Genomic DNA, 26,331 nt, shown 5'->3' with positions numbered 1-26,331 from the left:
AATAAAAGTATTAAATTATTATATAAATCACATGTGCTCTCACAAAGTATTAATTCTTAGTTTAAGTTAAGGTTAAAGTAACTCATAATAACTTCACAAGGCAAAGAAAAATAAGATCTGACACTAGAAAAAAACTTTTTTGACAGTAGATGTCAAAGTACCATCTTTTTTTAACTTTCAAAAACATTTTCTTGTTTAAAAAACAAGTATGTTTTCTTGGAGCTGGAGCAATTGTGCAGTGGGTAGGACGTTTGCCTTGCACGTGGCTGACCTGGGCTAGATCTCAGGTATCCTATGTGGTCCCCTGAAACTGCCAAGACTAATTCCTGAGCACAGAGCCAGGAGTAAATGCTGAAAGATGCTGGGTGTGGCTTTAAAACCAAACCAAACCAAGTACATTTTCAATAAAGAATAGTAGAAAAAAAAGGAATAATAAAACTAAAGACCTTTCATTTTATTTTATTTTTGGATTTTTTGGGGCCACATCTAGCTATTGATCATTCCTGACTGCTGGGGATCAAAGTGGGCAGGCATGTGCAAAGTAAGTACCGAGCCCCTATATTCTCTCTCCCACCCAGAAAAAACTCTTTTATATGTGTGCAGCTGGATGTGTGAATGTTTGTGTATGAGTTGTATATGTAACATATTTAAAAATGAGTTGGGGCCGGTGAGGTGGCGCTAGAGGTAAGGTGTCTGCCTTGCAAGCGCTAGCCAAGGAAAAACCGCGGTTCAATCCCCTGGCATCCCATATGGTCCCCCCAAAGCCAGGGGCGATTTCTGAGCACTTAGCCAAGAGTAACCCCTGAGCATCAAATGGGTGTGGCCCAAAAAAACAAAACAAAACAAAAATGAGTTTATCTGAGATATAGCTTGGGAATAGTGAGCATGCCTTACTTATGTGAGGTCCTGAGTTTAACCTCTAGTCTAGAACATTAGAAAACGGTTAATAAAAATAAGAAAAAGAAAAGGCAGAAATACCTCACTGCCCTTCTTTTCTTTTTTTTTTTTTAATGCATTTTTATATCCACATACTGAATTGAACAGCGTTTCCTAGAACTCACACCAACCTATATATCCACGTACTGAATTGAACAGCGTTTCCTAGAACTCACACCAACCTACAACCTTGGGGAGAATATTAGGATAGAGTGTCTGGATAGATGTAACTGGGTTAAAATGAATTCATACTACATATGGCAATAAATAAATAACCACTGGCTGGTTGTTTGTTTTAATGTGGAGACACAGAAAAAGAATGAAGGTCATGTGATAACAGAGACAGAGATTGGAGGTTTGTAGCTTATAGTATAAGGCAAGAAATGCATGGAACTACCAGGAGTAGTGAGAGGCAAAAGTTTCCCCCTAGGAACAGCCTAACCTTCATTTTGGCTTTTAAGCCCTTCACCACTGTGGAAGTATATATTTTAAGTTGCTTTGCGAGCTGTAATTTTGTTGTTGTTGTTGTTGTTTGTTTTGGGGCCACATCCAGCAGTGCTCAGGGGTACTCCAGGCTCTGCACTCAGAAATAATCCCTGGCAGGCTTAGGGACCATCTGGGATACCAGGGATCACCCAGGTCATTTCTGGGTTAGCAGCGCACAAGGCAAATGCCCTACCATTGTGCTATCGCTCCAGTCCCTGAGCTGTAAATTATTTTTTATTTTTTTATTTTTAATATAATAATTTTTATTATGACCAAGCTGTAATTTTTATAGCAGCTCTAGAAAGTCAAATAAAATCTATGTATATATTTGCACACATCAGCAAGCTTCTGTTAACACACACTTCATGTATGATATTTGCAGTACATTTTCTTATGTAGGTGTACCATAATATAGACAATTTCAGAAATATATGTTAACAAATTTAACTAGAAGGAGTTCTAGTTTGGTTATTCCCCCTCAGTTTAAATCTGCTATTATTTTAAGACAACAAACTGGTGGTCTCTCACATGCTAACAATGTGCAAATCATTGGTGGTGCACATACAAAGACATGAACATTTTTCCATGTCCTCATTCTTCATGTGATTCATTGGGGGGGGGTGCTGGTGATTAGATTGTTTACTAGTTAGAGTCCTTTAAGCCATAAGGACAGCATGGGCCTTGGGCTCCCTTGTTAACAGGAAAGGAAACAAGTAATCAACTTACTATTTAAAAAAAAAGCCATGTCCTTGGACATCGTAAACCAAGGGAATCACAGGATGTCCTGTCTAATGGTATTTGGCTTCCTTTCATGGAACAACTTCAATTAAAACAAAAAGAACACTCTCAACTGATACTTGAGTAGCTGTGTCCTGCCGAGTCCCAGCCAGAATACAGCCAACCATCACCTCTAAGCTAGAGACAAAGTGAGTGTTACCATCATGGAAGCAGCTCATCTGAAATTCGGCCTGAAGGTTTTGCAATAAAAAGAATGACAGATGAAATGAACTGCACTCAAAAAAAATCTACTAGCATGTACGGGGCATTTGTGAAACTGTAAGCGACATATTTTATTCTATTTTTGGATTTTGAAACATATGTGGTTAAGAAGTTGGCTCAGAAGATTCTGGAAGCCAAGCATCCTCATCTTCTCGCACATCACAAAGTACTACAGTAGAGCCTCTCAGGTAATCTTAAAACCTACATAGGCTTTCACTTCCTAATTTATAAACTACTTGAGGCAATTTCTCCTCAGGGATTTAGAGACGCTTAGACAAAACTAGATTGTAAAATTAAATAAAATGGGAACCCAGTGAGGTAGAGTTGAGGGATCTCATGGTCTAAAACATAAAAATAAGGAATTTTAAAATTATCCTGGTAAAACTTGGTATGTATAAAAATGGTTCTTTACTACATTTAAGGAAGAAAACATTTATAAATTCATTATCTTCTTAAATTTAATAGTAAGTTTGACCAAGTATTAAGTGGACACTTAATACAAAGACTACAAAATTATAGACTTCTTCCCCACAGAATAAAGAGTAGCTCATATTTATCAACATGCCAAAGAAAACCTAGTTTCTAAATTTAACTTTCACTTGAACCTTTTAAGTGGGTTTTCAGGCTTCCCCCCCCCCCAAAAGCAATGATGGCTAATTTTTCCGTCTATTTTAAGAGCATCATTTAATATGTACATTGTGTGTGAGAGCTGGACCTAATTTCCAGAAAAGACATTGTGGACAGTTATCAGATAGAAGCACCTATTTTTTGAGGTGTTTATGATGAGGTTGAAAACAAGATCTGTAACACTAAAAATTGAATCAAGAGTCAGGGAAATACACAGAGGTTCAGTCCCCAGCACCTCCAGAACATTGGCAGGAGTGGCCCTGGAGATCTCTGAGCACTCACTGCCAGGAGAGCTCTGGTGCATCCCAACACAGAAGGGCCTGGGCAACACATCCTTATTGGGCCCAACCACTGAACTGTGAATAATGCTGGAAATGGCCCTGAGCTCCCTGAGGAGCGCCTCATAAATTAAAATAATGCCCAGAATATTTTTACATTACTCTTTTATAATAATATGATAAATTACCTTATTCTTAAAAACGGGCCAAAGATTTGAACATACAGTTCACTTATCGTGATGAGTGAAGCCAGTCAGAAGGAAAGGAATAGATGCAGAACGACCCCTCTCATATGTGGGACTTTAAGATATGCAGCAAGGTAGAAACAAAGGTCTTAATGGAACATAAGGAAAACAAGTGATCCACTCAATTGAGTTGGGGGGACTAGACAGAGGGTCCTTGGGAGAGGAAGGGGGTACACTGGTGATGGGTGTGATGTTGAGATTATGTGCATGATAATTCATCATTAATACCATTATAAACACAGAATCATAAAAAATTAAAAATTAGGAAAAAGATACACAGATAGCTAATAAGCATACAGATACCCAACATCATTAATAATCGGAAAATAAACTTTCTGTGAGATAACAAACACTTCTCTCTCTCTCTCTCTCTCTCTCTCTCTCTCTCTCTCTCTCTCTCTCTCTCTCACACACACACACACACACACACACACACTCACTTGACTTGAAAAGACTAAGGGCAGTGCCACTGAGGATCCAAAAACAGTTGGAGCTTTCCTGCTCTGCCAGCAGAATATACAATTGTGCTGCACACTTGTCTATAACTTCCTGAGTGCTTTAAAATAAAACATAGACCATTCATATGACCCTAATCAGACCTCCCAAAGTATTCACCTCAGAACAATGAGAACATATATTCCTACTGGAACAATAAAAGAAGTTTGTTTGATTGGAAGCTACACCTGGTGATACTCAAGCTTGACTCCTGGTTCTTGTACTCAGGTCTCACTCCTGGTGGTGCTCAGGAGACCATATAGAGTACCAGGACTCAAACCTGTGTCACTGTGTGCAAGGAAATTGCCCTGTCTAAGTTATCTGGCCACTTGAAGAAGCTTTATTCAGAATTGCTAAGTATTAGAGACAACCCAATGAGTACCAAATGGTGAATGAAACAAGAGGTATGTATTGGAATAGTATGCAGCATCCAAGAGTAATGAACTACTGAGAGACTCACTCTGGATCAACCTCCAAAGCAGGCAGACCTAGGCAACAAATGAGCCATATATTAAAAATGCCCTCTGCTGCATGGTAACAGAAAGCAGAACTCTGATTGCCTGGGCTGTGGACAGGGGAGAAAATGGGCTTCAGAGGGTACCCAGAATCTTTCAGGAGGGAAGGCTTCAAGGGTGCACATAACTGCCAAACTTCTCTGAATCATATACTTTGACTGCAGTTCGTGGTATTTGATTGACTTTTAACAAAGTAAATATAAGTACATTTCTGACAAAGGGGGATAAGATTTATAGTATTTTTGTTCATATCTTACAGATTCAATTTTGACTTTTAATGAATGCCTGCTATATGCCAGGCATTATAGTGAGGTAGTGAGGAAATAAAGGTCTCTACTGGAGCTGGATCGCAAGTGGTAAGATCTGCCTTGCATGCACTAGCCTAGGACGGACTGCCGTTTGATCCCCCGGCGTCCCATATGGTCCCCCAAGCCAGGAGTGATTTCTGAGCACGTAGCCAGGAGTAATCCCTGAGAGTCACTGGGTGCGGCCCAAAAACCAAAAAAAAAAAAAAAAAAAAAAAAAAAAGGCCTCTATTATGAAGACAGTGTAAAAAAACATCATTAAAGCTACAAGTAACAAGTCTAGTGAACATTAATTATTATTTGTTATTTTTCTGGGGTCAAACCTAGTGGTGCTTAAGTAACTGTGTGGTGGAGCCGGGAACAACTTCAATGGTTCCTACAGGCAAGTGCTCTAGTCTTTGAGGCATCTCCTTGAACTAATCTTTAAGGGCATTTAAATTCTCCCTGATACTTTATATTCCGTGCCTCATTTGAATCCTTTAAGAATCCTATGTGTTTTATGTTGCCATTGCCATTTTCAGATTAGCAATTGAGGCTTAGTGGAGACATTTGCCCTAGAAAGGTCTGGAGATAAAAAAGCAAGAAAACACCTCACAGAAGAGCCCACACTTTGCCAGTTATCCCTCACTGCTTCCCGATGTAGCAAGCTGGGCATTTTTAGCACCACAATGGGCATTGGTGTGGGGTAGGAAGGGAGGTGCTGGATGGTACATGTCAGCTCTTCCGTTCAGAGCACTATCTGGACTGCAGTGACAAGTAATGCCACACTGGTCACAAAGGTTGTGCTTAATTCCACTTATGTGGTTTTTTTTTTTTTTGGTCTTGGGGCCACACCCGTTTGATGCTCAGGGGTTACTCCTGGCTATGCACTCAGAAATCGCCCCTGGCTTGGGGGGACCATATGGGATGCCCTACACTAGCGCTTGCAAGGCAGACACCTTACCTCTAGCGCCAGCTTCCCGGCCCCTTATGTGGTTATTTCAAAGCTAGTGTAGCTAGCCATGCCCAGCTGCTGGCAAGAAATTTCTGGGAAAGAAAGGGAGGCTTCCAGACACCAGACCTGCTTCTCAACTAATAAGGTGTTCCTCGTCCCATTAAGGGATTTGGGAGACTCCCAGGCTCCACTCCCTTTTTTTTTTGTCCCCCATCTAGGTGGATTTCATCCTTGTCTCCTCTCTCCCCTGGAGGGCAAGTGATTAAGGAGTAAATTTAACCAGATTTATTATTATTCTGCTCCCCAAAACAGAGGGGTGCAAGCAGTGAGGCAGGAAGGCAGATCCCAGGGGAACCCTCCCCAGAGGCTGCCTTCCCCTATGTTTGGTGGCACCTTCACCCATGCCCACATGTCTCTCCACTGTATCCACCATCAACCATTCTTCAGCTTTCTCCTCTGCTAGCACAGACCTTTCCACTCCCGGCATCGGCTTTTTATTCCAGCGTGTGACCATTGAGTGAGCAGGTCCCCACAGCTCAGATAATATATTCGAAGCGCTCTTTGTTTATTCTTAATTGGTCAGTCTCCATGGGGATTCACTCAGCCTACGCCCAGCCCGGCCTGCTGGGTAAGGGGCTGGTATGGCAAATGCACTCTCTTGGTGGGGGCGGGCTTACATTCAAGCCAGATATTGCTCAATAACTTCCATAAGACAGGAGGTTAGGCTAAGAGTTGGAGAAAGGACAAAGGGCCTGCAGTCAGAGTGACTGAACTTGGCAATAATCTGCAGCCTCCCAGGCTTAGGGCACCCTGCAGAACCTTATACCAGCAGGCATTTGATAAAGGAGAAGAAAACAAAAATGCAAAGCAGATATCTAAGAAGCATCCTCATCGAGATTACTTGGCAGTTAGTGGAAGATTCCTGGAACATATTAAACAGGCAAGACACATCATAAGGAAACAGTACAGGCAGCTATGGAGTAGGAGAAAATGAAACAAAGCAGGGGCAGTGGAGGGCAGCGTGTGAAACCTCAAAAGGCAGGTGTGGGACAAGCACATTTCAGCTGTGGTTTGGCAGGTTGTTGTAAAGAGGCATGGTGCTTGCTCTAGGCAAGTCTTTAATACCATCCATGCCTCTGTGCATATTATGAGATCTTTCCCAACATGTTTAGCATGTAAAATATTACTAAGCCATTTTATATATAAAATCCAGGCAATTAAAGTGTTCAACGAAACACCACTACTTTGGTGATACCGTCACATGGTTCCAGTATCTTTTAAGACATGAAACTGTACACAGCAATATCTTGCCCAATTCCTGCCATTATCATCCACCATCATTTTTCTTGCTGTTATACAAAAGTGAGCATATTGTGCAATCTTTAAGTGATGGTCAACATAAAAACCATAGCACTGGGGGGTCAAAATAGCAGATCAAAAATTGGGGGGTGCCTTTTTTTAGCTTCTAACAAGATAAGCTACTCACCAATGTTTCACCTGGGGCTTCCCCTACTGTGTTTAAATTTACATATAGAGGCCCTGGTGGGAGATGCATATCCTCAACACACACTTCTCTATAACTTTATTTTTGAAAGCTCTTAAAGATTCTGGGAGGGATGCATCTGCAAATGATCAGCAACATGATCACAAGATTAACAGCATCAGAAGAGGGCACCTTTCTCGCTTAGATGCCTGCCAGCTTGCTGTTCCCAGTCTAGCCACTTTTCAAGAGTGGCACATAAAGGGAATGTAGAAACTTTGCTGAAAGAATAGATAGAGAATGCTGGAAGTTTGGCTTAAACCATAACTTAACAATAATTATGTGCAATCTCAGGGAGAGAATTTTAAATAAATTATAGGCAACTGAAAATGATTTGCATTTCAAAAAGCCAAAAAGAAGTAAACTGGGGTGGAGGGCCAAGAAGGTGGGGGATCTACTTTAGTAGTTTCGCTTCTAATTGATTGAGCACCAAAGGCATCCTATATATGGAGTCCTGAGAGCTGTTAAATGAAAATGGGAATGCTGTTTACAAGCAAAGTAAAACACGAAGTCTTCCTGAGATGTCAATGCCTCTGGCATTTCTGACCAATTACCACTTGGGGCTTTGCCAGGATAAGCTAATACTAAATAACGAACAAAGAATTAATGTCTTAGAGTAAAACAAAACAACCACCACCTCTAGGAAAATAACAAAAGAGGATCACAGAAGTCTAAGATGAAAAGGCACTGTCATTTTAGGCTTATGTAACCGTAACTTTGGTTATGCATCAACTTTGTACAAAAGATTACAAGTTTTATAGAGTTCTACCAATGCACACTACAAATTTCTAACATGTACTCTTGCCCTGTAATCTTTTCTGTTCCCAGATGGTCCAAACCAGATTCTTCGGGTACATTTTACCTGCCTGAATCAGCCAAAGCCTGGAAAACCGGAAAATAGCAGGTGGCCTTGGTTTTCTTTACCAGGTAAATTCCACAAAATAGCATGCACCATAACTCAAAGCAGCTATTAACTTGACCATCCTAGATATATATTACTTCCTTCTACTCCTTTAAAAGCAAACAAAACAATGTGTTAAGACAGAGAGTCTGTCCTGGTTCAAATGAATAAAATCCTAAATTAGCCTGAGTAGATTTGACACAGAAAATGCAATTTTTTTTTTTTAGTAACCCACTTAAATGATTTTTGGTGGCCTCTAAGTGTCTTGTTTAATCTTTAACCAACTAATGACTTGTTATCAATAAAATAAGTTATATCTTTGGAGATGAATTTAATAAAAATATGTAGGATACATTTAATTCAAGCTATAAGGCAAAAGACTAATTTCAGTTTTTGCTTATGCAAACAATAAATCTGCATTTTGAAAGAACTTTGAGCCAAGGTCCCAAACCATCAAGATAAGTGACCAAAATTTGGAAATGAGTTAAGAAACAAGGTTCTTTGATATCACTGTGATATATGTTTGAAGTGTTACAAGAAAAAGTGTCGCAAGATAGTGTTTAGGAAGTAGTCTGAGATGATATATACAATTTAGTATTAGAGAGGCTGATAGCTGAAAGATAGCCTACAGTCAGGAAAAAAGAAACTATTCTAACAAATGCATTCCAACATACTTCATTATGTAGAAAGATCCTTGTCAGTAATGAGGAACAAACCCATTTTTCCTTTAAAGTGAAACTGACAAAATCCAAAAGGAAACCAATCCACCCCTGCACACTAAATCCATGCCACTCCAGCGCATGTCACTAAGATGACTGACTGCCTCTGCCTTTTGGCTATAACAAAGTCACATGGGGTGTTCTTCAAAGAGCTTCATTTGAGTCATGTCTGTACATATTATGGCACTAAATGAGAACATCACAATCAAGTTCTGGGGATCCAGCTTCTGAGTTTTGGAGCATGAGCATATCAGATAAGCCCACTTCACTAGCCAACCCTCAAAGCTGGACTGCTAATTAAAAAGTGGACATCTGCAAACCCAGAACTCACTGTCAGGCCTACATACCAGTTCTGTTACAGGGTGAAGTGCTGATTATAATTCCCGGAGAAAAAATGCCACCTGGACCCTGCAATGGGGCACTGAAAAGCCTCCACCTTTTCAATCTCATTTCTAGAGATCTATTCCAGCATACATTTATCTTTTCATTATGCTGGGTGTTTTTTGGCATTTTTTAAGGGGGAGGGGGGCTATAAGGGGGTCACATCCCACAGCGCTCAGGGGTTACTCCTGGCTCTGAACTCAGAAATCGCTCCTGGCAGGCTCAGGGAACCATATGGGATGCTGGGAATCGAACCTGGGTCTGGCCCAGGTCAACTGCAGGCAAGGCAAACACCCTACCTTTGTGTTATCACTCCAGCCCTTCTTACGCTGTTTTTCAGGGCATTATGCGTTTTCAGACTCTCACTAGCCTGCCTGCCTGCCTCTCAAGGCTTCCGTGTTTTTCCACTAATGTCAGACTTGGACTTGCAAGCTGATGAAACTTTGATTTTATTTATGTTTTTGTTTTTATTTTGGGGCCAAACCCAGCAGTACTCAGGGCTTACTGATGACTCTAAATTCAGGGATCATTCCTGGCAGTGGGGATTAGATCCAGGTCAGCCATGTGCAAGGCAAGAGCTTATCTACTATACTACCTCATCAGCTCCAAGTGATCACTGGGTGTGACCCAAAAATCAAACAAAGATGCACTATAACAGTAACAACCAATGACCATCACTGCCTACCAGAGGACAAGCCTCCTGCCATAAGCAAGAGCATCCCAAAGACCAGCTCCTTAACAGAAAGAAACTGAAAAACAAATCCTGGAAAGAAGTTCCGGAATGATCATGGTGTCATGTGATCCAATGATTTTACTAAGAAAAAATAAAAAGCACAAATAGTTGTATTTCTGAACATCTCCTGTGATAGCAGTAGATTCAGAAGACAGGGTAGACTTGCGCTGTCTGCAGCTGCTGTTTGGCGTGTGTCAGATAAAATCTACATTCTGGTAAAAGTGATCTGCTTTCAAGAGCTCCTATTAAATAGAGCATGCTTTCACAATTATATTCATTATATTCAATTTATAGTCATATACATAATACTTCTTTCTGATATTCTTAAAAGAAATTCAAAATTTCAAAATTGGCAAAGTTAAGATGTCTGCACCATGCTTCAGGTTTACATTGAAATTTTGTTCGTTCTTTCCAGTCCGTTTCCTGGGGCCAAATCTTCAGAAACATATGCTACTGTAGTTGCACGTTCAAACACTCATTGGAAATAGTCTCCTGCCTTTATACATTCATTCTTAAAGCCTGTGGTATGCAAACAAAGATGTGATGCGATGGGCAATGGGCCAGTTAATAAATCTCATTTCCTAACAGCATCTGCATAAAAAAGAGCCAGAGGGAGTGGCCTCTCCAGGGAGATCCTGGACACTACTCATTCACACTGTGAATTCAGCAGTCACCTCAGATGGCCCATACCGCATTTACTTTTTAAGCAGCTCTTCAAAATATATGGATTTCCAGGGCTCATAATGGCAATGGGAAGGTTGGCATTGAATAGAAGATCACAGCAGCATAGTTAGGAGCAGAGGACATGTGGCCACTAGGCTCTGCTGAGCCATTTCTGCTCAAGCTCTTTCCCATGGAAATTATTAATGGAGGATAATCTTCAAGAGGAAATGTGCTTTCTAATCGAGGGGCACTGGCTTCAGTAACAATTGACTAACCATTCTAGTCCAGGCTCGGAAAAAAAGGCTCTGTTTACACAGAGATATCGGGGCTAAGCTAACTGGGTCAGAAACCATATTTGACCCTATTTATAAACAATCTGGTACAACAATCATATTTCCTACTGGGAAGAGTGAGCACTTGCCCAAGGCCATTGCTTGAGACCCAATCTGTTTTCTAGCTATGCCACACTCTCTTCTCACCTGTGCTATGAGTCTGGGAGATTGAAGCTCAAAAGAACTACCCACTTTGCTAACACTCGCATCTTTCTTTTTTCTTGGTTTTTGGGCCACACAGGTGGTGTTCGGAAGATTGTGGGATTCTGGAGACTGAACCCAGGTGGCTACATCAAGGCAAGCACCGTGCTTGCAGTACTACCGCGATGGCCCTAGCAACAGCATTCTTATCTTTATATGTCTTTCAAGAAATTATTTATTTGAACATTAGTTGGTAACATTACCACACCCTTTTAAGAACGCCTACATGTTATATGTATGAATGCTTATCTGTATGAAGCAATTAAGGAAAATAAAGTCAATGAGAAAGGATGCTGGAAGCCTATCTAGATGTCAATAACAGGACCAGGAAGAAAGTTCTATCTAACCAGGTCTCCCAGGGGACCCTAAGAATTCTCTAGCACAGCTTACGATTTTGAGAGCTATATTGAACCAAGAGCCAAAGGAAAGCTTTTATTTGATTAACTCTCTATCCTGGCTTTCAAACAGCCTACCAGTTTTCCTAAGCAACTAGCTGGCAATCCTACTATAGTCTAGGATACCAATATAATTAAGAAATTAGGAACAATTCAAATATTTTTAAAAAGCCCAGAGCATGAGACCTAGATTCAGTCCCTGGCACCATGAGATTTCCCCAAAACAGCTTTCTACCTCCACCCAGCATCTTAGGGTGTGGTTTTATTAAAAAAAAAAAAAGTCATTCTTTTTCTTCCCAAAGGCCCTACAAAATAGAGGCTGGAGTGATAATATGGTACCCTGTATTGAATGAAAAGCCAAACAAAACATCAAGAGCATTTCTTTATCTAACTTCTTTACATAATGCAAATGTAAATTTGAGATTCCCTTCTTCATTTAACCCATGGCAAGGGTCACCATAGTGTCCATTAATCCTGCTACATAAAAATATGAATATAGTTTGCTCATGGTGACTTCAGAATTTGTCCCTTATTAAAAAAAAATTTGGGGGCCCGGAGAGATAGCACAGCGGCATTTGCCTTGCAAGCAGCCGATCCAGGACCAAAGGTGGTTGGTTTGAATCCTGGTGTCCCATATGGTCCCCCGTGCCTACAAGGAGCTATTTCTGAACAGACAGCCAGGAGTAACCCCTGAGCACCACTGGGTGTGGCCCAAAAACCAAAAAAAAAAAAATTTTTTTTGTTGTTGTTGTTTTTGTTTTTGGGCCACACCCGGTAACTCTCAGGGGTTACTCCTGGCTATGCGCTTCCTGGCTTGGGTGACAATATGGAACAACAGGGGATTGAACAGCAGTCCATCGTAGGCTAGTGCTGGCAAAGTAGACGCCTTATCCCTTGCGCCACCACTCGGCCCCCCTTATTAAAAAATTTTTACAAGATTTCCCGTACACAAGAGGCAAGCTGGCAATAGCTCAGTAATCAGAAATAACAATTTGGATGAAGTTTTAAAAAATAAATGAAGATCAAAAGCAAAAATAACATTTTATATTCCAGGTATTGTCACCAAAATGGTAGTATTTACTTTCTGCCAAGTGATTTTTCTATTGTTATTTTAAGTTAGCATATAAAGTTATAAAACCCAACTAGGCAACTTCCTTGAACCCACATGGTAAATTTTGAACTCAGTCTTAAACATAGCACGGATTCACTTAGAATATGATGGCTCCCCATTTCTTAGCTATTAGTAGGGCTTTAGGAAGTGTTATTTAAAAGCAACTTGTGTTTTTTTGTTTTTAAAGTCTATGTCCATGAAGGTGGAGCTTTCCAATCACAATTGTCTACAAAAGGAAAATTCAAGATGTCGTGGACCAATTTGAACTTACATGAAAATAATAACAAGCACTTACTCTGTAAAGATGTGTTATTAGTTAGAACATAAGACTTGATTTTTGGTGACCTCATTGGCACTGCCAAAATTAACTCCAAGTACTTATATAATTGCCAGTGATGAAAGAGGGGGAGGGTTGCTCGTATACATGTATAATTATTTTTTGAGTTGGCAAATAGTGCAATTCTTTGATTAAATAGGAAGAAAAGGGGGCGTTTTTGGACGCATTATCCAAAATTTACATACAAAAAAGATTCCACCAGTGACATTATCTGAATATTTAAATGGAGGATTAAAAAAAGTGATTTCCTGTTGGTCAGTAGCTCGAGAGGGGATGCTCTTTGGAGGTCTGTGTGTCATTGTTGTGGTTATCAAGGTAGCATTTAAAAATAACCAGTCCAGTACAAAAGAACTTCAGAGGAAATAGGAGCAAAGCTATCAGTCTCCCTTCAAATCTAGCCTTTGGCTGCATTAGACTCTAGTTGCATTCTCCCTTACATTGTTATCCTTATCAAACAATTCAAACAATTTTAATGAGCTTATCTACTAGAACATATTGCCAGATATGCTAATGTAAAAATGATGCCAACCGTGCAGGCCGAGTCATTAATCAAAGGCTCACAATACAATGAGCAACATCAGTCCCATCCTGAAATCAGACCTCTGCAAAATACCAGGAATCACCTCCCTCCTGTAAATAAGAAGGGCGGGCTCTCCCACCCATGTGGAGGCCATAAACTCCTGAGAAAAATGCATAAAGGCACGCAGGTTTTTTGTTTTATGTTTCTTCCCCCCAGCTCCATTACGGTCTACTCTCTTTCTCATAAACCCTGGGTTCCACGGCGAAAATTTGGGTGAATGTCTGACACCGTGACCTCTGCTGTCAATCCTTGCACCAATCAGCGAGCAGAATTCTTACAAAGCTCCATCAATCTGGCGGTTTAGCATCACAGACTGCAGCTTCGTGGAGGATTCCATCTTTCCTGCACGCGCACGCCAGGGCAAGAGCGAGCCTTTTCCTCTCCATCCTCCACACGGACAGACAGACAGACACACACACACACACACACAGGGGCAAGGACGAGCCTTCCTCTCCATCATCCAGACACACACGCACACACACACACACACACACACACACAGATACACACTAGCAAGCCTTTTCCTCTCCATCCTCCAGACACACAAACACACACATACACACCCAGGAGCAAGGACGAGCCTTCCTCTCCATCCTCCAGACACAGACACACACACACACACACACACACACAGGAGCAAGCCTTTTCCTCTCCATCCTCCAGACAGACAGACAGACACACACACACACACAGACACACACACACACAGTAGCAAGCCTTTTCCTCTCCATCCTCCAGACACACAGACACACACATACACACCCAGGAGCAAGGACGAGCCTTCCTTTCCATCCACCAGACACAGACACACACACACACACACACACACAGACGAGCAAGCCTTTTCCTTTCCATCCTCCAGACACACACATACACACACACCCAGAGGCAAGGAGGAGCCTTCCTTTCCACCCTCCAGACACACATACACACACACACAGACACACACAGACGAGCAAGCCTTTTCCTCTCCATCCTCCAGACACACACACACACACACACACACACACACACACACACACACACACCCAGGGGCAAGGATGAGCCTTCCTCTCCATCCTCCAGACACACACCCCCCCCAGGGCCAAGGACGAGCCTTTTCCTGTCCACCCCGCAGTTGTGTGTGTGCCTCGCAAATGCAAAAGGGCGAAGGAGGGAAGAAAGGCAGCGCCACGGCCGGTGTCCCGGGGGAGAGGGCCGCAGATCGCACGCCCAGAGACGGGGCGGGGAGCCCAGCGGGCGGCGAGGCTGGCGGCGAAGGTGCCGGCCTTTCTCACGGCATCGCCCGCACGCCCGGCGCCGCGGGGCCGATGACAGGGCGAGCCCGGCCCCTCTGCTCTCCTTCCTCTCTTCTGCTCTCCTCCGCTCTGCTCTGCTCTGCTCCCCGCTCGCGTCGGTGCGCCCTCTGCCCGCCCGCCCGCCCGCCCGGCCGGCCGCCCTACCTGTAGGAGCGCTCGCCGCGCACCGTGTGCTTGCGGAAGGGGATGATGGTGCCGTTGTCCTGCAGGATGTCGTTGTTGTTCTCGCCATTGGGGGACAGCGTCTGGGTCGGGCCGGGCATTTGGCGCGCTCCGGGGGCGGCGGGGCTCGGGCTGGCGGAGGGAGGTGCGGCGCTGGCTGGGGGCTGCAGGCTGGGGGCTCGAGGCTGGAGGCTGCAGGCTGGAGGCTGGAGGCTGCAAGCTGCAGGCTGCTGGCTGGGCTCGCCTTCCCGCCCGCTCCGAGCGCAGACAGACGCCGCCGGCCGCCGCTCCGCTGCGCTGCGCTGCGCTGCGCTGCGCTCGCTCCTCCGCTGCTCCGCGCCTCCGCCCTCCTCCGGCCCCGCCCCGCCCCGCCCCGCCCCGCCCCGCCGTGACGTCAGGGCGCCGGGTCACGTGGCCGGCCGTCGCCGTGGCAACCCGCGAGCCCCGGGCGGGGACCCGGGCCGCCGCGCAGCCCCTCGCCCGCCGCGCTGCCTTCCGCTCCCGCCTCCTGCGCCCGCGGCCCAGGGCAGCCGCGGACGCCCGAGCTCGACGCGGGCCCAGGCCGGCGGAGGCGGCCCGGAGCCCCCCGAGGCCAGAGCTCTCGCTCGCCTCCAGAAGACGGGGCTCGAGCAGGAAGGGCTGCGGGGCCACCAGACTCGAGGCCTCACGCCCAAGCGCTTCATTCATTCATTGCCCTTCCTGGCCCCCGGCAACAGCAACCTCTCCCCGAAAGGAGAAGGGGGCAAAGGTTCCGCCCCCCCCCAAAGAAGGGGAGACCTCAAGAGAATGCCATGTCCTTCTCATCCAAGGGACCTGGAAGCTTGGGAAGATGAAAGATGGCCCATTAAGAGGCTTTGGGTTTGTTTTTAGGCGTAGGTATTCTCCATAAAAAGAGATCCATCGCTGTAGAACAGTTTTGGTCACCCAAAACAGGCCTTCCCCCCAATTCGTGATCTTTTCCTGCCTTGCATGCAGGTCATGGGCTTCTTATTTCATTTTTATTGATTTTTGGGCCACACCCACTGGCGCTCACCGGGGACCATGTGGGATGAAGCAGGGATTCGAACCACATTCTGTCCTGGATTGGCTGCCTGCAAGGCAAACGCCCTACCGCTGTGCTATCTCTCTGGCCCCTTTATTTATTGATTTTTTTTTTTTTATTTTTTCGTGTTTTCGGCCACACCCGGTGACGCTCACGGGTTACTCCTGGCTATGCGCTCAGAAATCTCTCCTGGCTTGGGGGACCATGTGGGACACCAGGGGATCGAACCCCAGCAAGGCAGACAGACGCCTCACCCCTTGCGCCACCACTCCGGCCCCCTTTATTTTTATTTAAATTAAGCAAGTGCATACACATGTTAGTATTTGGAAACTGAGCGTGCACTCTGATACACAGCTCATAAACACTGAGACAGGTACTATCATCCCAGTCTTAAAGGTGAGTAAACTAATAAGATGAGGAAACTTGCTCAAGGTCATACAGCTAAGAGTTGGTGAACTGGAAGCTCAAATTTCAATACTGGAATCAAATCATTTGATAAAATAACATTCTTTTTATCAGTGTACTAGGCAGTAACGTCAACTCAATGAATGTTATAGGTCAAGGTAAAAATCAGCTACTTTACGAGCACTCCCAACATGACCATATGAAAGATAGCAGTGATCAGAACTGCTAGTACTGCACAAAGTCTCTGGAATGGATTATAAACTGAACAGACCCCAGATGTGTCCAACACTTCCTCCAGAGAGGAGAGAATTTGAAGGATCCTCTGCTATTCAAAAGTGGTCTCTGACCTTTCATAGAACAGTAAGGGTAAGAGCACTGGAGTGAAAGACAACATAAATATTGGTAGCAGAAGGACCAGGATAAGGTCATCTTGCCATCATTATAGAGTTTATTAGCCTTTATTTGTGAAAAATTGACTAGGATACAAAGACTACTCACAAAATGAGAGAAACTATGCACCCAATGCCCATCAGATAAAGGGTTACTATTTAAGATATTCAAGGCATTGATAGACTTAGTAAGAAGAAAATGTCCCAAAATGGGGAGAAGTAAACAGACATTTCCTCAAAGAAGAGATACAGATGGCCAAAAGGCACATGAAAAATTGTTCCACATCACTGATCATCAGGAAGCAAATCAGAATAACAACAAAGTATCATACCACAGAGAATGACACACATCATAAAGAACAAGAACAATCGGTTGCTGACTCAGATGCAGGGAGAAAGGGACTCTTATTCACTGATGGTGGGAATGTAGACTGGTCCAGCATTTTTGGAAAACAATATGGATATTCCTCATAAAACCAGAAATTGAGTTTCTATATGATCCTAGGAACCCAAAAACACCATGCAGAAAAAGCCCTTTGTATTCCTATGTTCATAGCAGCACTATTTAAAATAGCCAGAATCTGAAAGCAATCCAAGTGCTGAGAACAGCTGAGTGGCTAAAGAAAACTGTGGAACTTCTATACAATGGAATACTATGCAGCTATTAGGAAAAATGAAGTCATGAAATATGCTTGTACATGTATGATATGGGCGTTATTATGCTGAGTGAAACGATTCATTTGTAGGGTATAAGGAAAATAATCCTAGTATGGTAATAATACCCAGAGATGATGGAGAAGAGGATCAAGAGAGCCAGTACATGGTAGGAAGCTTGTCACAAAGAGTGGTGAATGCACTTAGGATAGTGAATGGTCCACAGTGATGGTTGGAACTGATGACTCTGGACAAGAACTGAGTGCTGAAAGGAGATAGTGATATACATGGTTCCTCTTAATTAGCAACAGTGCAAGCCACTGCAAATACCCACAGCAAAATTAGCTATGGGATAAAGCTGAGAGAATACATGTTTCATTTTTTCCCCTCCCGTTTGATTCATTTTTGGTCTGAGCAAATTAACCTGAGCAGTTCTTTATAGAATGTCTACACTGAATGTCCTTTCCCATAGATTAAGAACATGTTTAAATCCAAGAGTTTCAGTAGAAGATAGTAATTGTAGATTTATCCAACTTTGTGAGCCCAGCTATTTCCTTCACTCAAGGTGCTAAGCAGAATTGAAATCTTTGCAAAGACTTGCTCAGGAAAGCTTCAAAAACAGAAGTTTCTCCCTATGACAACAAATGATGAAAGACAATAATATACAGTCTTATTACTGCTAATCACTGTCAAAATGTTATGTCTTTCCCCTCTATTTCAGGAAATCACTGAGAATGTATCTGATATTCCGAAATACTGGTCAGTATTGAGAAATTTTAATGTTGCAATACCTAATCAAACCTTGAGTATACTGGTTCTGTGAACCACCTAGAAAAAAACCCAAATTAAAATTTAAAAAGAGAGAGAGAGAGAAAGAGAGATAAAGAGACACACAGAGAAAATGCCTTCCCCAGAGGCAGGTGAGGGAGAATGAGTGGGAGGAAAATTGGGGACATTGGTGGCCAGAAATGCGCACTGTACTGAAAATGAATGTGTCTAAAAGGAAAAAAATAGAGACAGAGAGAGAGAGAGAGAGAGAGAAATATATATATATATATATATATATATATATATATATATATATATATATATATATATATATATATATATATATATATATATATATATATACACCCCAGAGACAGGAAGGGAGAGGGCATCTGGGAGGGTGAGAGGGAAACTGGGAACATTAGTGGCAGGAACTGTGCACTGGTGTACCACTTCAACTAAATCATGTACTACTTTATCTGTGGGAAAAAACAAAAAAACAAAACAACTGTAGGGGCCAGAGCGGTGGTGCAAGTGGTAGGGCGTTTGCCTTGCACGTGCTTACCTAGGATGGACTGTGATTCAATCCCAGGTGTCCCATATGATCCTTCAAGCTAGGAGCGATTTCTGAGCGCATAGCCAGGAGTAACCTCTAAGCGTTACCGGGTGTGGCCCAAAGCACAAAAACAAACAAAACAAACCCACAACTGTATTATGAACAACCTTGCAAGTATGGTGTTTAAACAAAACAAAACAAAAAAAAACAAATTTTGTGGGGCCCGGAGAGATAGCACAGCGGCGTTTGCCTTGCAAGCAACCGATCCAGGACCAAAGGTGGTTGGTTCGAATCCCGGTGTCCCATATGGTCCCCTGTACCTGCCAGGAGCTATTTCTGAGCAGACAGCCAGGAGTAACCCCTGAGCACCGCCGGGTGTGGCCCAAAAACCAAAAAGAAAAAAACAAATTTTGCTGGGGCCAGAGAGATAGCACAATGGGGAGGACATTTACCTTGCATACAACTGACCTGGGTTTGATCCCCAGAATCCCATATGGTCTCCTCAGCACTGCCAGGAGTGATTTTTGAGCTCAGAGCCAGAATTAACTGATGAGTGTACCAGGTGTGGCCCCAGAATAACAATAAAACAAAGAACAATGTTTTTGTCATTCTTGGGACCAGAGAGATAGAATCACAGAGATTATTACCTCACTTGTGGCCAACCCAGGTTCGATCCCCAACATCCCATATGGTCCTCTGAGTCCACCAGGAGTGACTCCTGAAGGCAGAGCCAGGAGTGATACCTGAGCATTGCTGGGTGTGACCACAAAACAAACAAACAAATCATTCCAATAATTCTCCAGTATATATTCCTGATATAAGTTATTTCTGGCATTAAGCTTCTGGAATTTGAATAAAATTGTAATAACAATCTCAAGTAAGAAGGCTTTTTATTTTATACTCTCCTTTTAGGCTTTATTTTAATAATTTTATTTTTTACTCCATTGAATTTGCAAAGTTAATGACTTCATCCATGTCTCACTTACATGGCAATCGTTTCCTCATCCAACAAAAATCTGATGGTGATCTAAGACTAACAAGGCACACAGATATGTCTAGGTGAAAGCAATAGGTACTAAAAAATAAATAAATAAATAAATAAGCAATAGGTACTAAGCCTCACTGAGCTAAAAGGGCATGAGAATCTAGTAAGTGCTACCAAGACCCACACTTTCTTTTACTATTTCTGTTACAGTTTCTGTTTCTTTTTCTAGTTCAGTTGACAATTTCCTCACTAAATTTGTTCCCTTTTACAAAAACTTTCATTTCATTTGTGCCTTGTCTGAATTTGAAAGGCACCCTTCCAGATCAAATATGTAATGCTTTCAGTGTACTACTTCTTATTTTGGGTTCTCATTTAGTACTATTTACTTTACTTTGATTACATTTTTAAGTTGTATGTTTGAATTTTTATTATCATGGAGAATACATTAGTTGGAATTTCAGTGCACAGTCTATCACTTTTACCAACTAATCAATGAAGTGAATATTCACACTGTTTTCTAAGACTCTTCAGGAAGAGGAGCTTGTACCCAAGGACTGAGGTTATTGGGCTAAAGAGGGAGAGAGGAAGCAAGTCAGGTAGAGGAGGTAGCTAAAGGCCTTGTAAATCTTTCTCTAGGACTGCCCTGAGCCACAGGCCTATAAAGGGACCCAGCGAGCTCCAGAGACACAGAATTACCCTTCGAGAGGCAAGGGTAGCAGGGATAATAATTTGAAAATATTAAACAGATGTGTTTTCATTCCTCTCCCCATAAATCAGGTTACCTGGCAGCCATTCTCTAGTTCAGCCCTAGTAGGGGGAGGGAACATTCCCTGCTGGAAAGGAGAATAATAGGATATGAAGAAAGTATAGAAAAGACAGGAAGAGGGAGGGAAGAATTCACCACTTACAACTGAGTGTTGGAAGGAAGAGATGAATGTAAGAAAAAAGGAAACTGGAGAAAGATAATATAGGGTTCAGGTGCTTTTCTTGCCTGTGGCTGACACTGGTTCATGGTCCCTAGAGCATCTCTGGACATAGCCCTAAGGTCCTAGAGGATACACATACAGCCCATGCCACCACTGCTGTAGTGACCCAGGTACTTTCCCACACCAGAAGACCCAAACAGAACCATAGCCTTAGACCCTCAGAGTCAACCACTAATCCAGTTGTCTTAGAATGACTGCATTGGGCCACCTAAGGTCACTTGATTATATTTTCTTGCTTAATTCATGATTGCATTAGCACTAGGGTTGTAGAACCAAGCACACTATGAGTATGCAGAAGGTATTAAGTGTTAGGATTTGTTAAATTACTGAATGTGCTCATTGTTATTGATGGGAATTAAGGATGGATAGTGAAGTAGAAAGGCAAATTTTAAACAAATCCCAAGTTCATGGCTTGGGTGACCAAGTAAGAATGGATTCAGGAATCAAGGTAGAAAATATTGGTTTAATTGTCCTTTTGTAAGAAAGGTTCAGTCAGTGTGTTTTAGACATACAGATGTACCTGTAGGACATCCTGTAATGATGAGTGGTTCAATAGATTTTACACAGTATGGATATAAACTATTTTTAAATAGAGAAATAAAGAGGCCCTTGAACTTATATGTTTTGGAATGAATGATCTCATGGGTGACAGTTGAAGCTGTGTGTTACACTCACATGAAAGAATAAGTAGACCTGACATGAAACTCCTTAAAATCTGAATGATTAGGGCCCGGAGAGATAACACAGTGGCGTTTGCCTTGCAAGCAGCCGATCCAGGACCAAAGGTGGTTGGTTCGAATCCCGGTGTCCCATATGGTCCCCCGTGCCTGCCAGGAGCTATTTCTGAGCAGACAGCCAGGAGTAACCCCTGAGCACCGCCAGGTGTGGCCCAAAAAGCAAACAAACAAACAAAAAAAAAAAAGAAAGAAAGAAAAGAAAAAGAAAACCTCATAAAGGGACTACAAAGACTGCAAGACAAAATATCACAGAAAGTTTGAATCGGAAGGTCAGACAATTTGTAACTATATTAGAGAATGTACTTGATGATTTCTAAAAAACAAACAAACACCTATGATCCTTTGCAAAACCAGTAATATTCTGATCCAAACAAGGTAATTAAAGCATGGAGAAAGTATTAGAGAAGTTATTAGAGAACATGATTGGAAGTGGCCCTTGTTAAAAAATAAATCAAGGTTCTCTATATACTATTAGCAATTATGACTAAAAAGTCCTCAGTAACAGTGGAGAAAATTGGGCATTGTGGGTATTATGGCTATAGACAAACTAGTACTAGAATCAGCAAAAATGGTTACTGGTGAGCACCACTTTGGCACCAGAGTTTTTGCCTCTGAGCCCTGACTCTGGCAGTATCAAGATCCCCACCCCAGAAAATGTAAAATAAAATAAAAGGAAATAGATGAAAGGAAAAAGGTAAAATATTTCAAACACATGTTTGGAGAGCAAAAATACTAAAGCAGACTCAGAGAACAGAACCATGAGAACAAGTCAAAAAAAGGAAGCCAGCAACAGTCTAAGAACACAGGTGTAACCAAGGCAGATGGAACTGGGCACCAACCCAGATTTTAATTTTTATAGTTCCTAGCTTATAGCACAATGACATTTCTCCTGAGAATTGAGCCAAGCAAGTGCTGCACTGATAATTGGGTATTGGCAGAAATCACTGCCTCGCTACTTTTCCAACTCATGGGGTTCATCTATGAACAGCGAGTTTGCATTGCTTTGGATTTGATAAATACAAAATAGAACAGCAGAGATGAGATGAAATCATTAGCTAGAGATGGATGTTAATCTTGATTCCATCCAAGAAGCACCTACAAATCACAAATGCCATTTCTACATTAAAATGTGTTCACTGAAGCTGCTAATCACTGCTGTCAAAGGCATTCACAGCTGTCACACCACCTAAGATGGGTGTGTCCTTAGATTGTTATCACCTCTGAATACAGATTCCCTTTAGCAGTCACCATTGCCTCCTTAGGACAAGTAATTCTCGCATGTGTATGTCTAGGCTATTTTCCAGTAGGAAATATTTTCCAGTAGGCAAAGAATGAGTTATCAGAGATTTAAAATATGCTCCATATCCATTGTAACATCTGCTAATAAATATGTGGCCAGTCATTCATCATCTCGATGTCACATTGTGATATAGATATGCATTTGTGCATATTTGTGCATATTGGAGGGTTTGGGTCACACCCGGCCGCACTCAGGGGTTATTCCTGGCTCTTGCTCAGAAATCGCTCCTGGCAGGCTCAGGGAACCACATGGGATGCCGGGATTCTAACCTTCGACCTTCTGCATGCTTCATGCTATCTCTCTGGCCCCTAGATATGCATTTGTGATTGGTCTTTCTTCATTATTTTTAACTCAAAACCAGAAATTTTTATTTCTTAGATTCTTAAGATTTATTTCTTTGATGATATATATATGCTCCCTAGCTTTAGTAATATATTTTTATTTAGAAAAATAAACAATTTCCCCTTAGATTAAAAAAGCCCCCTTTAAAGTCAACATTGAAGAGGTATGATCTTCCATGAGTAACTTTCAAGATTATCTCTGAAGATTACTTATCAGTCACATTTAAAACCATGCTACATGTTCACAAGACAGACTTGCATCCTATTTTCTCTTAAAGTAGTAAGGTACTGTATTGTCAGAATACGCCACTGCATTAGATTTCTTTATTTGTGTTTGTTTTAATTTGGAGGCCACATCCAGTGGTGCTCAGGGATCATTCCTGGCAGTTTTTGAGGGATTACAGGTGGTCTCAGGGATGAAACCTGGATCAAGGGAACCAAGGCAAAAACCTTATCCACTTGCATTACTGACTTTCTGGCCCAATGTTAGCATTCTTTCTTTCCCCCTTTGGTTTTTGGGCCACACCTCATAGTGCTCAAGGCTTACTTCTGGCTCTCTTCTTAGGGATCACTCCTGGCAGAGCTCAGGGGACCATATAAAGTGCCAGCAATCAAACCTGGGTCAGACATGTGCAAAGGCGAGCACCCTGCCTGCTGTACTGTCATTATGACACACAGAATTTTTCTTGGATTTTTTCCAGCTTGGACTTAATTTTGTGGAATAACTTATAGAACATGATGGGAAGCAAGTTAAAAACATTCCCAGACCACTGTGATTTCTGTAATCAGTCAAATCTGTGCAATGTAGAATTTCAGTCTATTAAATAAAAATGAGGTTTTGAATTTTACCATCTGGTTAAATTTAAGAGCTATAAATATGTTTTCCATAAAAACACAATGTGATAAGTGCTATAATTGAAAGAAATTAAGTGTTACAGGAATACAGAATTAAAGTGGCCATGATTGGTGGAATTGACTTTGGAATCTAGGGATAATGACACTAAGGCAGTGGGTGTTTGTATTAGGGCTCGGTAATTCATACAATATTTATTGAGCATTGACTATGTGCTGGGATTTTTTTTATGCATTGGGAGGTAGATAAATTTAATAAAATAGACCAAAAATTCTTGGATTTATTATGGGTGCTCCCAACTGGTGCTCAGAAAGCCTTGGGTATCCTCCTGGAGAGTCTCAGTCAGCTAGAATCTAATTTGTTGGTTCAATGTTGGTTCAGGGCCTGAGGGTATGGTGCAGCAGGAGCCCTGCAGTGCCAGGAATCACCCAACCCAACCCAGTGTTTAGGGGTCTTCAGGGCTGCACCTGGGGGATCATATGATACTAAGGATTGGACTGGCAGTAGCCGCCACCAAGGCATGTGCCTCTACCATCTCTCCAGAGTTCTAACTTCTCTGTTAATGAAGAATGTGCATATAATTGTATTAGTGTGTGTGTTGTGGGAGTGGGACGAATTGTCATAGGGCATGAGGTCAGAAGGATCAGAAAGACTAGAATATACAGGGCTTCAAACAGTCCTTGTATAGACTATGACTTAAAAACAGAATATAAACCATTACTTAATAGCAGTGTTTATTAGTACATATGTGGAATTCTCTCTAGCAACAACACCTAATATTTATATTTGCCAAATACTTTTTATGGACCTGGTTTGGGGCTTTTCATTAAAAAGGTATTTGAATACTCACAGACACTGAGAATGGGGCAATTTTAAATCCCATTTGTCAGACAAGGTAACTAGTTAAATTACAGCCAGATCATCAGCCAGGGAGTAGCAAAGCTGGTTGGGAACACACCTGCCAGATGTCAGAGCTATCATTCTTTGTCACTAAGTAGGCCTTCCTTCCACTTATGACTGATAGACCTGGGGGTAAGAATGCAGACTCTAGTGTTGTGAGGAAAAGGAATGTGATAGCAAAGAAATAAGAAAAGAGAACTGTTGTGGAGGCCACCAATCAAAAAGGAAGAAAGATAAAGCCGGAAAAGGGTATGAGGTAGAGAGCTAAATGGATGAAACTGGGAGACTACAGAGGAGGACAATATTTATGGGAGTGAGGTGCAGAAGCAGTGGGAGGCTAGTAGTTGTAAATTATGGTAAAAGGAAGGATTGTGGAAGATATCCAGAATTTGAAGTTAGTAGTATGTATGATTGATAGAAAAAAATAATTTTCTTATCCATATTTATAATCATCTCTCCCATAACTAAGTCTTGAAGAACAGTGTCCATTTCTTTGACATTTTCTGGAGAGAAAAGGAGACTGCAGGCATTTGGGGGTATTTGTTTTCAAAGTTCAAATCTGCTTTCATTTTCACTATGCCAAGACTGTTATAATTCCACCAGCCAGCAATCGACATGCCTATTTGAAAGCTCTCACTAAAATATGTTCATACCCAAGTTTATTAAATTCTCTTATTTCCTTTCCCTATTTCCATGTTTAAATAAAACACATCTTGTAGAACCAATGGGGTAAGACAACTGAAAAGGAATAAAAAGCATTTGGGTTCCATTGGGTAGCAAGGGAAAAAAAGAGAATCTAGGTATAATTTACAATATTTCCTCTCGAAAGGTAATTTGTCCTTAGGACTACTCAGAAATCAACCAACCCACTATAATTTACTTTGACTTTGATAATGAAATGTCCAAACTGAGTGCAAAAACTCTAATAGAAATACAAGGCTCACCAGTGTTTAAAGGTGGGGACAATAGCTGTAACTGATCCCAGTGCCTTTCTGAGTTTCCAAACCACTCAGAATCCAGGCCACAGGGGCCACAGGAAGGAGGGTCTACCAAAACTTGGAGCTTCTCTGTCAATCTGGTATGTCTGGTGACAGAGCTACAGTTCATGTCAAGAGAACATGAGGCCAGCAGCTGGGAAGCAATGTGAGTAATGAAAGAGAAATTTCCCAATTTCTGACCTCATCCAAATGACATTTTTAAAAAGAAAATTAAAGAAGCTTATTTTATTTTAAAAAATACAAC

General features: G+C 42.1%; 1 protein-coding gene across 2 annotated transcripts in view; it reads right to left on the bottom strand.

The window, feature by feature from the left end:
* Positions 1-26,331, bottom strand: part of MAPRE2 (microtubule associated protein RP/EB family member 2) — a 198,004-nt gene that overhangs the window by 97,742 nt on the left and 73,931 nt on the right. Inside the window, exon 1 of one of the 2 annotated variants that reach the window (XM_049769712.1) lies at positions 15,156-15,288. The exons of the other annotated variant lie outside the window; for it this stretch is intronic. Within the exon in view, the coding sequence (XP_049625669.1) occupies positions 15,156-15,274 (119 nt within the window). The 5' untranslated portion in view covers positions 15,275-15,288. Of the gene's footprint in view, positions 1-15,155; positions 15,289-26,331 lie in introns of those variants that run through there. 2 annotated transcript variants of the gene reach the window in all.

Source organism: Suncus etruscus, chromosome 3, assembly GCF_024139225.1.
Source record: "Suncus etruscus isolate mSunEtr1 chromosome 3, mSunEtr1.pri.cur, whole genome shotgun sequence".
NCBI lineage: Eukaryota > Metazoa > Chordata > Mammalia > Eulipotyphla > Soricidae > Suncus > Suncus etruscus.
This window is presented reverse-complemented; position numbering and strand designations above follow the sequence as displayed.